The sequence below is a fragment of the Narcine bancroftii genome, chromosome 7 (genome assembly GCF_036971445.1).
Source record: "Narcine bancroftii isolate sNarBan1 chromosome 7, sNarBan1.hap1, whole genome shotgun sequence".
NCBI lineage: Eukaryota > Metazoa > Chordata > Chondrichthyes > Torpediniformes > Narcinidae > Narcine > Narcine bancroftii.
In genome coordinates, this window is record NC_091475.1 from 40,667,097 (window position 1) to 40,681,206 (window position 14,110).

General features: G+C 43.9%; 1 protein-coding gene across 4 annotated transcripts in view; it reads left to right on the forward strand.

Annotated features, from left to right (window-relative positions):
- wwc3 (WWC family member 3) overlaps positions 1-14,110 on the forward strand; it is a 180,362-nt gene that overhangs the window by 99,604 nt on the left and 66,648 nt on the right. For all 4 annotated transcript variants that reach the window (XM_069889744.1, XM_069889745.1, XM_069889742.1 and 1 more), the window contains 3 exons: positions 2,507-2,710; positions 6,861-6,937; positions 8,800-8,879. In XM_069889744.1, coding sequence (XP_069745845.1) covers positions 2,507-2,710; positions 6,861-6,937; positions 8,800-8,879 — 361 coding nt within the window. The remainder of the gene's footprint in view (positions 1-2,506; positions 2,711-6,860; positions 6,938-8,799; positions 8,880-14,110) is intronic.

Consider the following 14,110-nt stretch of genomic DNA (forward strand, 5'->3'; position numbering starts at 1 on the left):
ACAAGTCATGGTTGTCCGGGATGGAAGCAAACCCCGTAAGCTAGATGCTTACCCCCTCCCCTGGATAGCTGATTATGGTCAATAAAATTGCCCAGTACAAAGCGTACTCCATGATTGACCTGAAGTCAGTATACCACCAACTCCCTCTTCATCTGGGGGGGCTGCAAATACACCGCCCTCGAAGCGGATGGCAGATTTTATCACTTTCTCAGGGTGCACTTTGGAGTCACCAACAGGATCTCAGTGTTGCAAAGGGAGTCAGGCATAAACTGACAGTGACATTCCCCTACCATGACAATGTCACCACCTGCGGCCATGACTAGCAGGACCATGACGCAAACGTGGCAAGATTTCTCAGCACAGCCAAGTTCCTTTATCTGACATAACAAGGAGAAGTGTGTGTTTAGTACCACTCGCCTGGCCCTCCTTGGATGCGTCGTGGTGCATGGTGTCATTGCCCCCGACCTCGAACGGATGCGTCCCCTTATGGAGCTCCCGATACCATACAATCTCAAGACGCTGAAACAGTGCCTGGGGTTTTTTACTTACTATGGGTGCCCAATTATGCCGATAAGGTCTACCCCTTAGTAAGGTCCACAAGCTTCCCTTATCAGCAGAAGCCAGGTGGCATTCAACCTTATCAAAGGAGACATCGCTAAAGCCACGATGCATGCCGTGGACGAATCCATCCTATTCCAGGTGGAGAGCGATGCTCTGACTTCACACTGGCCACCACTCTCAACCAGGTGGGCAGGCCAGTAGCATTTTTTCCCTCACTCTCCACGGCCCCGAGACACGGCATTCCTCAGTCGAGAAGGAGGCACAGGCGATCGTTGAGGCCATGTGCCACTGGCATCACTACCTGGCCGGGAAAAGATTTACTCTGCTGACGGACCAACGGGCCGTCGCCTTTATGTTTAACACAAAACTGTGGGGTAAAGTCAGAAATGATAAAATCCTGAGGTGGAGAATCAAACTCTCTACCTATAACTACGATATCCTGTACCAGCCAGGCAAACTCAATGATCCCCCAGATGCCCTATCCTGGGGGACATGCGCCAGCGCGCATCTTGACCGCTTCCATTCCCTACACGATGACCTCTGCCACCCCAGAATCACAAGGTTGTTCCACTTCATAAAAGCCCAGAACCTCCTGTACTCCATTGAGGATGTCAGGTCTCTGACCAGACACTGTTGGGTCTGCGCAGAATGTAAGCCGCTGTTTTTCAGGCCCGACAAGGCACACCTCATCAAGGCCATGTGCCCCTGTGAACGACAGTGTTGAATTCAAGGGACCCCTGTTCCTGACCAATAGGAACATCTATTTGCTTAACGTCATAGACGAGTTTTCCCGATTCGCGTTTGCCATCCCCTATCCTGACCTCTGGCACGGTTATCAGGGCACTGCGCAGCATATCCACCCTCTTCAGGTACCCAGACCATATCCATAGTGATTGGGGGTCCTTGTTCATGAGTGATGACCTGCGGCAGGACCTGTTGGCTAGAGTCACAGCTACTAGTAGGACCATGAGCTATATCCCCAGGGGAAACGGCCAGGTGGAGCGATCCTCCTGGCCTTTAGGTCTGATCTCTCCTATGCACTGCAACAAATGTGACCCCATATGAACGCCTGTTTTCCTTCCCCAGGAGGTCAGTGACCGGAACCACTCTGCCGCCCTGGCTCTCATCTCCGGGACCCGTCCTGCTGAGGAAACATGCGAGGGGCCACAAGACCGACCCGTTGGTGGGAGTGGTGCTGCTCTTGCACGCTAACCTAAATACGCTTACGTCCAGTACCCTGATGGCCATGAGGACATGGTCCCAGTCTGGGACCAGGCATGCGCTTGAGACCCATCCACTCCTAGCACCTGCCATCACATACATCAGCCCACCATGCACCTTCACCACAGTCGAGCTGACCACCACAGACAACCAAACCCCACCCACTATGGCAACAGCCTTGCACCCCACCCCCTCCCCCACCTCAAGACACCCGACCAGTAATGGAGCGGACCAGTGCACTACCAGCAGAGCTCCAGAGGTCACAGAGGCAGAGGAAGGCACTTGACCGGTTGAACTTCTAGGACTGGGTTTTGTTTTTTAAAGAGGGGGTGAATGTGGTGATGTGTACTGTTGCTGCTCTGTGTATAAGTGGCTGGCCCGCCCATTGATGACTTGACCCCCTGTAACCCCTCCCCTGATGACTTGGCCATAAAGGTCGACCTCCCTGCCCCCTTCCATTCATTCAAATTCATGGAGTTGGGCCAGCTGAAATCTAATGTGTATTAAAGCCTATCAATCCTCACTTAGTCTTTGGAGTCATTGATAGTGTGTATCACAACCATGGGGTGAACATGTGAACTCCATGCAGGCAGCACCCATGGTTAGGATTGAACCTGCGTCACTAGAGTTGTGACCCAACAGTTTTACTGGGCTGCACAATTGTGCTTTGATTTTCAATGTGTTTTGCTCAGATTTCCTCACTAACAAAGTCATTGTAACACAGAGGTGACACAGATTGAAGATCCCAGGGCACAATGGCGACGAGAGCAGGAACGCATGCTGAAGGAATACTTGGTGGTCGCCCAGGAGGCTCTAAATGCCAAGAAAGAGATCTACCAGGTGAAAAAGCAGCGGCTGGAGCTTGCCCAGGAAGAGTACCAGCAACTGCACGACCTGTGTGAGAATGACAGCATCTCCTACGTCAGCTGTGAGTACCCACCTGTGTTTTTCATTGGTATGAATCTGCCGCAGTTATTGTGACCACGAGCAATAAGCTGTCAATTTCACGTTACCCAAGGTCACTATTCCTTCAAGCTTAAGGAGGAATTTATTAACCTGAGTGGGTTTAAAAAAGCTAATGTTTAGGTATTTGCATTCACAGATTAATAGTAAAAAAAAAACTTAAGTACAGTATACACAACCTTCCTCTGCAAACCTGTGAGCATTGTATAAATTGCATTTTCACTCTGGGAAGTTATTGGGGAATTTCAGAATCAGAATTTTTTGTAATGAACATGTCACAAAATTCATTGTTTCCGGCAGAAGTACAGTGCAAATATTGCAATAAGATTACATAAAAAAAATAATTAAATTAGTGCAAAAATAAGAGAAAGTGTGGTAGTGTTTGTGGTTCATTGCCCGTTCAGAAATCTGATGGTAAAGGGGAAGAAGCTGTCCTTAGCAGTGTGAAGGGGGCATGGCCTGGTTAATAAGGGTCCTTGAGGAGAGAAGCTGATTTCTTAAGACACTGCCTCTTGGAGATGTCCTCAGTGGAGTGGAGACTGATGCCCATGATGGCACAGGTTGACTTCACATCTCTAGTTTTTTTCTTGTCCTGTGCATTGACACCTCCAAACTGGACTGATGCAACCAGTCAAAATGCTCTCCACGGTCAACCTGTAGAAATTTGCAAGAGTCTTTGGTGACATACCAAATCTCCTCAAATGTCTCATGAAGATTAGCCGCTGGCAAGCCTTCTTGATTGTATCGACATGGAGGCCCCGGGACAGAACTTCAGAGATGTTGATACCCAGGAAGTTGAAGTTCTTAACCTTTTCCACTCTCAATCGTTGATGAGACTGGTTTGTGATCTCATGATTTCCCTTTGCAGAAGTCCACAATCATTTCCTTGGTTTTGCTAACGTTGAGTGCAAGGTCGTTGTTGAGACACCACTCAGCCAGCTGATCTATTTATGATCATGCCAATGACCACATAACTGACGTTTCGGGCTTAAGCCCTTCATGAGAGGATGAGAGGATGTCAGCAGGCATCCGAACAAAAAGATGAGGGGGGGAAGTGGTTGACAAAGGCAGGAGATGTTAGATGGAGGAGAGAGAGGATAGTGGCAATCAGGGGGAGGAGGGATGGCTGGGTGGGTAGAGGGGGAAGGGTGGAGAGAATTGGAAAGGGGGAGGGGAAAGAAAAGGTGGGCGTTTAGCAGAAACCAGAGGTATTAATGCCATCTGGCTGGAGAATGTCCAAGGAGAAAGTCAGGTTCCTCCAATCTGTGGGTGGTCAGGGTTGGATAGTACACAAGGCCATGGACAGACATGTGAGTGTGGGACTGTGAGTCAGAATTGAAATGGTTGGCTACTGTGAGGTCTCTGTTGTGGCGGAGGGAGTAGAGGTGCTGAGCCAAGTGATCTCCCAATCTGCGACCAGTCTGTCTGATCCAGAGAGGGCCAGTGAGTAGGAAACATTGTTTCTGATTCATACTGATTATGGTTTTCTGATGAAGAAGTGAAGGATCCAGGTGTGAGGAGGTTAAACTTGATTTGTTCATCTCCATTATGGGCAGTAAGCTGGAACATTGTGGTGCAATCTATGAGTAGAAGCTTGATTTAAGATCCGCATGTTCAGATTGGCCCTAAACATGGGCTTTGTTTCTCGAGTATTTTCCATCAGGCAACCTTTTCTCATGCTAGACTTTCTAAAGCTGATATCTGCTGGCAAGTCAATTCCACACAACTGGCTATGCTCCTTCCTCTAGAGTTATTGTATATATTCATGTAATAGATGAGTTTTGGGGACCAATTATTTGGGTCAAATTTGGAGGGAGGGTCGGCTTTTACATGGATACTTCTTTTGGATGTAGTAAGTGTTTGCATTGTTTGAGGTGTCGAAAGCTCAGATGGCCAGGACTGGGTGGTAAGTCTGCGTTCAGGGCGTCGGGAGCTTGGATGGGTGGGTGGCTGGGGAAAGGATCCATGGTTGGGGCATCAGGAGTTCGGATTAGCAGTCAGCCGGCAAAAGTTCCATGGTTGGGCCGTCAGAAGCTCGGATGGACGGGCAGCCGGGGTGAGGATCCACAGTTGGGATCTTGGGAGCTCCAGTGTGTGGGTGGGCGAGCTTCAGTGGGCAGGCAGCTGAGACGTCAGGAGCTGGGATCGGTGGCCGGCTGGGGCATCGGGTGCTGGGATGGGCAGACAACCGGGGCTTCGGGAGCTCAGATAGGCAGGCGGCTGGGGCGTCAGGTGCTTGGATGGACAGGCGGCCGGGGCGTCAGGAGCTCAGATGAGCGGGCAGCTGGGGCGTCGGGAGTTCGGATGGGGAGGCAGCTGGGGCGTCAGGAGCTCGGATTGGTGGCTGGCTGGGGCGTTAGGAGCTCAGATGGGTGGCCAGCCGGGGTGAAGATCCGTGGTCGTGGTATTGAAAACTCGGATGGGTGCCAACTGTGGCGCCATCCAGTTTGTTCTATGTGGATGTGTGGAGAGAGGAACAGTTGATGTTTTCAGATTGATTAACTTTCATATGAATTTGGATGAAAGAATATTGATCTGAAAGGATAATTGTTTCTCATTCCATTGAAGTTGCCTGACCTGCTGGTTATCTCCAGCATTTTCTACTTGTATTGCTATTAACGAGTATATCTGAGCAATTTCTGTGTGACATCCTCACAGAGGCAATAAAAACTGGGGGATGGCCTCAAATATCATCATCATACAAAACCCACTTCTTATGAGGTGATCTGATTCTTGGGTTTAAAATGGTTTTACTCTCACTTGGAGAAATCTACATCTACTTCACAAGTTAACAGTCTTCTCCACTGGCCTATTTATTGTCTGGGAAAGCAACAGTTCCTGGCATCTAGTCTCATTCTACTGTTGTAGAATCCAAGATTGTGATCCCCTTTTCCTCCCTAACCTATCTAGTTGATAGAAGGTGGCCATGGAAAAATTTAAATCCCTTCATCACCTTGCCACATGTGGTATTTATTTTGAAGCAGTTTTCTGTTAGGTGTTTTCCTGGCCTATTATGCTTTGTAAAGTTAATTTTTGATTAGAGCAAATAGGAAATGCTCCCACTTAGACTTCCTTTCATGTGATTTGTTCACAGTGAGACTAGAAGTCCAGACATGCTCAAATGTTATTCATAATGGGCATCAGAAAATGTAGGACAGTGGCCCAAAGCATTTACCTGCATTCCTGAGTTATCTTTTTCGCCATATTATGAACATAAATCCCATTCAACACCCATCCACACCCTCCTACCCCACCAACTTGGATGAGAATCTGTTTACCAAAAAAGATAGTTTTTCATTCTTTATCAGCGATGTGCAACTGCACTGATGAGATCTTGTTTCTAATTCATGTGGGTGTTAGTGGCCCAAATTTGTTGCCCATCCCTAGTTGCCCGGAGAAATGGGCTAGAATTTATGATGAAACAAATGATTTCAGTTTTGATTTTAAATTATTTTAGTTGTATATTGAGATTCCTCCACAGTGCTAATGAAATCTTTTTTATTTATTCTTGATGAATCAGTTAAGGTATTGTGTAAGGTAATTATGATAAGTGACTTTGTGAATGTTAGTGAACTAATCATATTTTTAAATCAATTCAGTAGCACTTGAGTCACCTGAACTGATACAGGTATTTCATTTCAAGAACCACAAACTCACGAAGAGGTCTCAGATCAAAATGATCTGGTAGCTGAATATTTAAGAAGCACAGATTCATAATATTATTGAGCAACAACTGCGGATGCTATGTATCACAAGATGCTCTTGGTTACCTTTTGTACAAGATCCGGGTTAAGTTATTGTGTTGATTTGTAATGAGAGAGCCAGGGGAAATATCAGGTGAATCATGACCCATCCCCTTCTTGCACCTACCAACTGTGCTTTCTCTCTACCTTCCCATCTATCTTTTCTCTCCACTTACATCTTGAAAACCCTTGGGTTTTCATGCAAGGTATGACATTAATTGGTCCTTGTGTGTAATTTACCATATTTCAGTTCCCCCACACAACCATCTTGCTAGTCTCTGATTCAAATGCCGGTAATTTGATGATTTTTTTTTCAGGTGGTTGGAACTTGGTGTTTTCATTTGTTCCATGTTGCTTTTTTTTTTGAAACAGTGTATTCAAGTTCATCCTCCAACACAAAGTATGATCCTGACCAGATCAAAGCAGAAATTGCTAGTCGAAGGGAAGGGGTAAGTGAGCTGCTGAACGTGGTGGTGAGAGTAAACCAAACCCACTTAGGCTGAGCTCTTGTGTTGGGCTTGTGGATCTCCTCAAAGTTTTATCATCTCTGCTAATATTTTTCACCACAAGTTTGGTAATGCTGTGAAAAGTTGGACTTGAACCTCACTAAGTACTTCACAGTTTTTAAAGGCAAATTCATCAGATGGATCATTTGGCATTCTACAGCTAAAACGTGCTAGCATTTATGATGAATCAAATGATTCCAGCGCAACTGGAAGAAATTAAAGCCGCACTGTGTGAATAAAATACAGACAAGCCACCGTGGATTCTGGAAGACTGGAATAAAAGCAGAAATGACCGTGTTACTCAACAATTCATGCAGCATCCAGGGAGAGAGAAATGGAAAATATTTCCACAATCAGGACGAGTAATTTTTTTTGGAGGCAAACATCTTTTGAGCAGCGACAGATGCATGAAGAGGAAGGCATAGAGTAGAATGGAAGGTGTGGTGAAATGGTAAAAGAGATACTACATGCAAAAGGTAGATAATAAATATTCAGTTACCATAATGGAAAGAAAATAAATGACATCACAATAATGCAAACCATCCTGTGATGCAACCTGTCAGTGTACTTTCTCCCGTGCACTTGTAGAACCTTGGGAGGGTATTTGATGACATCAGAGTAGGACAAGGCTGATTAAATAGGCATATTAACAAATAATTATTGATAAAATCAATGGAAATTTGACAATAATAATAATGTTTTGTTAATTATTTCCAAATTTTTACCTCCTGTGTTACTGATCTGAAATAGTGTCATTTGCTAATTTTTTTTGAATATTTTATTTATATTTTCACACAACTTGTACATCCATATACAGTGTCCTGCCAACAATGGCAGTTCACATTCAAATATACATATATTCATTTTCTTTATGACTATATATACAAGCCTGTGTGCCATTTGCTAATTTAGAGTGATGTTAGTAAACTTCCAAATTTGTGGGAGTACTGTAATCTATTTCACGAGCGCCCCTTATTGGCATGTACAGATTGCCAGTTAACACATTAATGATATTTTAGTCTGTTATTGTAACTGTGGCTTCCATTTCTCCATCGCTGACCCTGCCTATAGAGTTGTCATATATTGTCTCTTCAGAGCCTTTCATCTCATACCAATACTAATCGCCTCCCCCAGTCCCCACCTCTCCGACTATCATCAACTCCACTTTGTCACTCCACATGATTTCCTACCACATATCTGTTGTTCTTTGTGAAGTAACTTTGGAAAATTTGAAGTTGCTTATTTCATAATGCTTGTCAGGTAAACTTCTTGATAGTAGCATCACTGACAGGGGGCCTGTGACCATATTATTCTCTTCCCATTATTATTTGAAAGCTGCCAATGTCCTTTATTGGCAGAAACTTGGAGAAAATAAAGCCAACTGCCAAGTGCCACTTGCTTACGACTGCTGGAATGCCCTATTTTTTCACTGGGTGCAGCAGGAATCTGACAGCAGGTTCTGTTCTTTGTTGCTACAAAGCAATATTGTTGCTCTCTGTTCAGCTAGCACTGGAATACTTGTCACCATTCGCTTGCCAGTCTACAGGATGTTTCAAATCCTATAGCCTTAAAGAAAACGAAGATGTTAGGTTTCAGCCCATATCCCAAAGACTTGCAGGAGCTGGTAGGCCACTGCAAACTGCTCACCTAGTGTGCAGGGTGTGGCAGAATCTGGGGAGAGTTGATGGGAATGAAGATGAAATTAATATAGATGAGAGCCAAAGGGCCTGATGCTCTGACTATGAATTCTCACGTAGTTATCCAAATCTGGGGGTGTTTAATGGAAATTACTTTTTTGCCTTTAGGTTTCCAGATTGAAAAGGGAGCTGGCACAGATGAAACAAGAGTTGCAATGCAAGGAGAAAGGTGTCGAGACTTTACAAGAGTAAGTGTGGTTTTTATCTGTAGTGAGAACAAATTTTTTTGAGCGATGTTTTTTATTTTCTAATTGTCCTACAGTTTAAAAAAAAACCTCAGTTACTTTCATCCTTTGGTTTTATGGGAGTGAATGAAAGTCTAGACATTGTTGTTCTGCAGTTGATGACCATTACATCAGAAATAGGAATCAAAGTAGAGAAGGGATATGCATTTGGAAAAATAAAACAGAACAGGAATGTCTCCAGTGTAAATTGCTGGTCCTTTTTTTTGGGTTCAATATGCCCTCTTTGTAGAAAGATCTGCTTTGCTAGTTTTGATCACTTCTGTACCATCTCATGGGTTGGTGCACGGAACATGGACTGGCTGTGATGCCAAGATGAGAGTTCTCATTCATTTGGAAATCATATTTTTAACAAATAATATGGTTGGTCCCATTCCACCCCCTTTCTCCTGCCCCCACCCCCCCTTCACAACTCTTTTCCATATCCCCACAAAGTGCAAACTGTTTCTTTTTCCTAGATAATTCAGGTTCCTGTTTAGATGTTACCATTTGAATCTGCTGTATTTCAGGTGATGATTTGCTGCTCTCAAACAGTTTCTGGTCTTAATTTCCCCAAAATGATCACAGACAGACTTGTGCAAAGCCTTGGAGAAATAGTCTTTCCCATTTGCTGATTGAAGTACAGAAACTTCTGTAGCACAATAGTGTTGAAATGCATCTATCAAGTGTTTTACAAAGGAAATAGACATTTTGACAAAAATGATATTGAGGAGTGTGAACAAGACAGGGGAAATCAGATGTGGCTCAAGGAGAAGAACATTGGGTGGGATCTTCATTGCAGTCTTCTTTTAGTGATGTGAGAGAAAAGAACTGAGTCTTTACTTTGGTTCACCAAGTATTTTCCACTGATTCAAAAAATGAGCCGAAACCTCTCCCATTGATGTTGATCGACCTGCTGAGTTCCTCCAGAAGATTTGCTCCAGATTCCAGCATCTGAAGTCTCTTGTGCTTCCTCATTTGGTTCACTGATGCTTCCCATCATCAGAATCACTCAAAAAGATGCATGTTAAAAGGTAATTTTACAGTAGGATTATGTCGACCTGTGGGATTTTTCACTAATGCTAAAAAGGACTTGATTATTTATCCTTTTGATTGATAGATTGTATCACTTCAATAGATTAGAGAGGACCAGGAAATGTCACTTTCCAAGTGTCCTGAAACAAGGTTTCCACCTGAAATGGCAATTCTTCCTCCCCCATAGATGCTGTCAGACCTGCTGATTCCCTCTAGAAGCTTTACTTTTACTTAATACAGTAAAATCCCTGTTATCTGGAATTCAAGAACAGGCAAAAAAAAAAATTATGGGAAAACAAGGGTAAAAAATATGGAAGTTTAAAAATGGTGCACCTCACAGATAGTTTGCCAATCACACAACACACAACCTCAAGCAACCAGAAAATTCAGTTATCCAGCATCTAACAATCTCCATAGATACCAGATATCAGGGGTTTTACTGTACTCAGATTGCTGCACACCACTGCATGTCCCCAGTTTCATCTGGACACTAATTACACCAAGAGAGTACCTGGAGGAGGGAGCGAGTGTTTCCCCACCCCCAACCCCCAGTGATTTGATTCTGACTCTCAGTTCCTGGAAAGTGAGCTTCAGTGAAATGGTTTGGGAGTCAATGATATATATTAGGCTTGGTTTGTGTTTTATTGATGATGTGTATAACATTTAAATGGAAATCACAAAGACTTTAGTAAGTCCTTTCAATGGTGTTTTGTTGAATCAGTGGGAAATATTTGGTATTTTCTCATTGCAATCAGTGTTGTAGAAATAACACTACAGCTGTTTTCATTTAAATATTGCATCAAATCTTTCCATACGTTGGTTTATGAATTATGTTGCTCATTGCACTTAAAAGAAGCCAATCATCTAGGTTGATTAAAATGAGCCTTTCAACTTGGGTAGAAGCAGTGAGCTTTGCAAATAAAATGGACTGATGTTATGTAAGTAGGCATCATGTGAAAGGTGTCACTTGACTGAATGCCATGAGACCAAATATCAGATGATCAAATTCCAGGAGAAATATAATTGTATTTATCTCATGATCTCTGTCCCAAAGTGCTCCACTGCTAATTGTGTACTTTTAAAGTCAGCCTGTGTTGTGCTGGAGAGTGTGCAGAGGAGCTTCACTTAGATGGTGCCTGGGTTCAAGGACTTTGTGAGTGGGAAGAGATTTGATAGGAGGGGCTTGTTTTTCCTTGAGCGAAAGAGACACGAGTGAGCTGATAGAAGTATATAAAATTTTAAGAGGTATAGATAGTGTTGGTAGGCATAATATTTTTTCCTATGGCAGAGGAGTTCAAAATTTTAAGGCATGAGGAAGGAATTTTAAAGGGGATCCAAGGAGTGAGTTTCTATCCCCACTACCCCCCCCTCAGAGGGGTTGGTAACTGGAAGGTGCTGCCAGAGAAGGAGTTGGGATCAGATACAACCACCATGTTTCAGATACAGACTAAAGGCAAGGCATAAAAAGATATGGTCCTAATGGGGGCAAATGGGTATAGATAAACGTAAAGGTTGATGCGGATGCAGTGGGCTGTGGGGTCCATCTCTGGACTGTACAATTCGCACTCTATGGTCGCCACAGTATAGGAAGGATGTGATTACACCAGAGAGGACGCAGAGAAGATCAGGAGGTTGCCCGGGATGGTGTCCCAGTAGAAGAGGAGTGACTGGATAGATATGATCTGTTACACTCTGAGGGGTGGCAGAAGGGGTACACAAAATGATGAGGGGGCATAGATGGATGGTACTAAACCTTTCCCAAAGGCAAAGGCCATCCTGTAGGTTTAAGGTAAGGTGTAAGAGGTTAAGAGGGGTACAAAGAAGACTCTAAAAAAAGAGCATGAAGCTACTATCTCACAACTATCTCTAACCTCATCACTTCTGGTCCTCTCCTTCCCACACCCTCCAACCTCCTTGTTTCCCAACCCCGTACTGCCTAGATCCACCTCTTTCTCAAGATCCACAAACCTAATTGTACCAGTAGACCCATTATTTTCATGTACTGTTATGAGCCCAGAGGACCCCAAAACCCAGCAGCAATAGAAATTTAAATGAAAGTTGCTTTTAATTATCTTTAAACATGAAAACAGGATCACACTTTAACTTTTTACTATTAACTTAACCTAACTTAACCCCTTTCTAATTCTAAGTGCACGTGTATGTGATGTGTGTATAAGTTCAGAAAAGTTCTTTAATTCACAGTCCAATCTCACTTCTCATTTCTCCAAGTTCACTGGTTGCAGGCAATTCTTATACTGTGCACAGAATTTAACATTTATGGATTTGGTGCTTGAAAGGTAAATGGTTACTCAGGAAGGTTCTTGTTGGTTTTCAGAGAGGGATTTGTTGCTTGTTGGACACCCACAACTGATTCCTTCTGATCAGCCACTTCAGTGTCTTGCCGAAGAAACTTGCCCCATTAGGGTTTTCCAAAGGATAACCTCTTTCTTTCAGGTCATTGCATCGTTCCTTTTTGTTTCGCTTATTTCAAGTGAAACATTATACAGCCAGCCATCTCCTCTTGTATGGACCACAAGGGCTTTGACCAGGCTGAACGCTCTCTCGCTCTCTTGCTTGCACCAGACCCAATCTTCCGAGTTCATTCATCTTTTGCTTTCCAAAACAATAATCTATTACTCCACAGCATATCCAATTAACACCTACTTGTGAAATCCTTATAGCCATTTTTCAAAGTTTTTGCAAAAGCACTTGAAGTCTGAACAGTCTGGCTTGTGCCAAGCTCTAGCATTTTAAGTGAGTTCTGTTTTGAAGTGTTTATATGTGACCTGTATCCCTTCTGCCTCTATGTGCAACAAGGACTAGATTCCTCTTGTCCTTACTTACCACCTCACCTTCCTCTGCATCCAACTTATTATCCTCTGCAATTTCCGTCACCTACTACATGATTCCACCACCAGACATATTTTCCCCTTTCTTCCTTCCACAGGGAGATTCCTTCATGCTCTCATCCCTTCTCACTCATTGTCCCCTTGGTACCTACCCCTGTAACCTCAGAAAATAGTTCGTTTGTGCCCACATATCCTCTCTCAGCACCATTTAGCCCCAAACTGTCCTTCAAAGTGAGGCAACACATCACTTGAGAATCTGTGGGGTCATCTACTGGATCCGGTGCTCCCTTTGTGGCCTTTTCTACATCGAAAAGTCTGGGCGCAGACTGGGAAATTGCTTCATGAGCACCTTCGCTCTGTCCTCAGCATTGGCGCGGATCTCCCAGTGGTCAACCATTTCAATTCCGTAACACATTCCCACGCTGCCATGTTGGTCAATGGGCTCGTACATTGTCAAACCGAGACCACCTGCAAATTGGATGAGCAACACCTAATAATTCATCGAGGCACTCTCCAACTGGATGGCATTAACATTGACTTCTCTGGTTTCCGTTAGGCTACTCCCCTGTCTCCCTCTCTTCTCCAACCTTCTGTCTCCTTTCCTCCAGCTCTCCACCTTCTCCACTCTGCATTCAGAGAGCTATCTCCTCCCCATCACCTCAGAATTTTTTCGTACCCTCCTGCTTATATCCACCTATGACCTCTTGCCTGTGATCCTGTGCTCCTCCCCCTTCCCCTCCAAAGCATTTTATTCAGGCGCCTGACTGCATTTTGCTCATACATTGATGAAGGGCTCAGACCCAAAACATTGGTTATGTATCTTTATCTTTGCTCCATAAAGAACGCTGTGTGATTTGCTAAGTTTCTCCAGCATTTTTGTATAAACTGCAGATTTTCTTGTATAACTACAGACTTTTTATTTCACCCAGAGAGTAATTAAAATTTCAATAGTTGTTTGAATCTTTGCCTGAGAGGGTGATGGAGGCAACTCCTCTAACATTTAAGAAGCATCTAAATGTGCACGTGCAACACCAGGGCATTGGAGGCCACAGAACAACTACTGGTAAATGGGATGAGTATAGGTTTGGACAATGGTTGGCATAGATACAGGGGCCAGAAGGGCCAGTTCCTATGCTATGCGACTTAGCACGTAAGCTCCTCGGTGTGATGAAAATCACATGATCATATTTTTTTCTGACGTTAATTGAGGGATAAATATTGGGCAGAATTCTGAGAGTAATTTCTGTCCTCTGCTAGAAGAATGCTGTGGATACTTTAATGCTGCCTGAGAGAACACATCAGGCCTCATTCAAA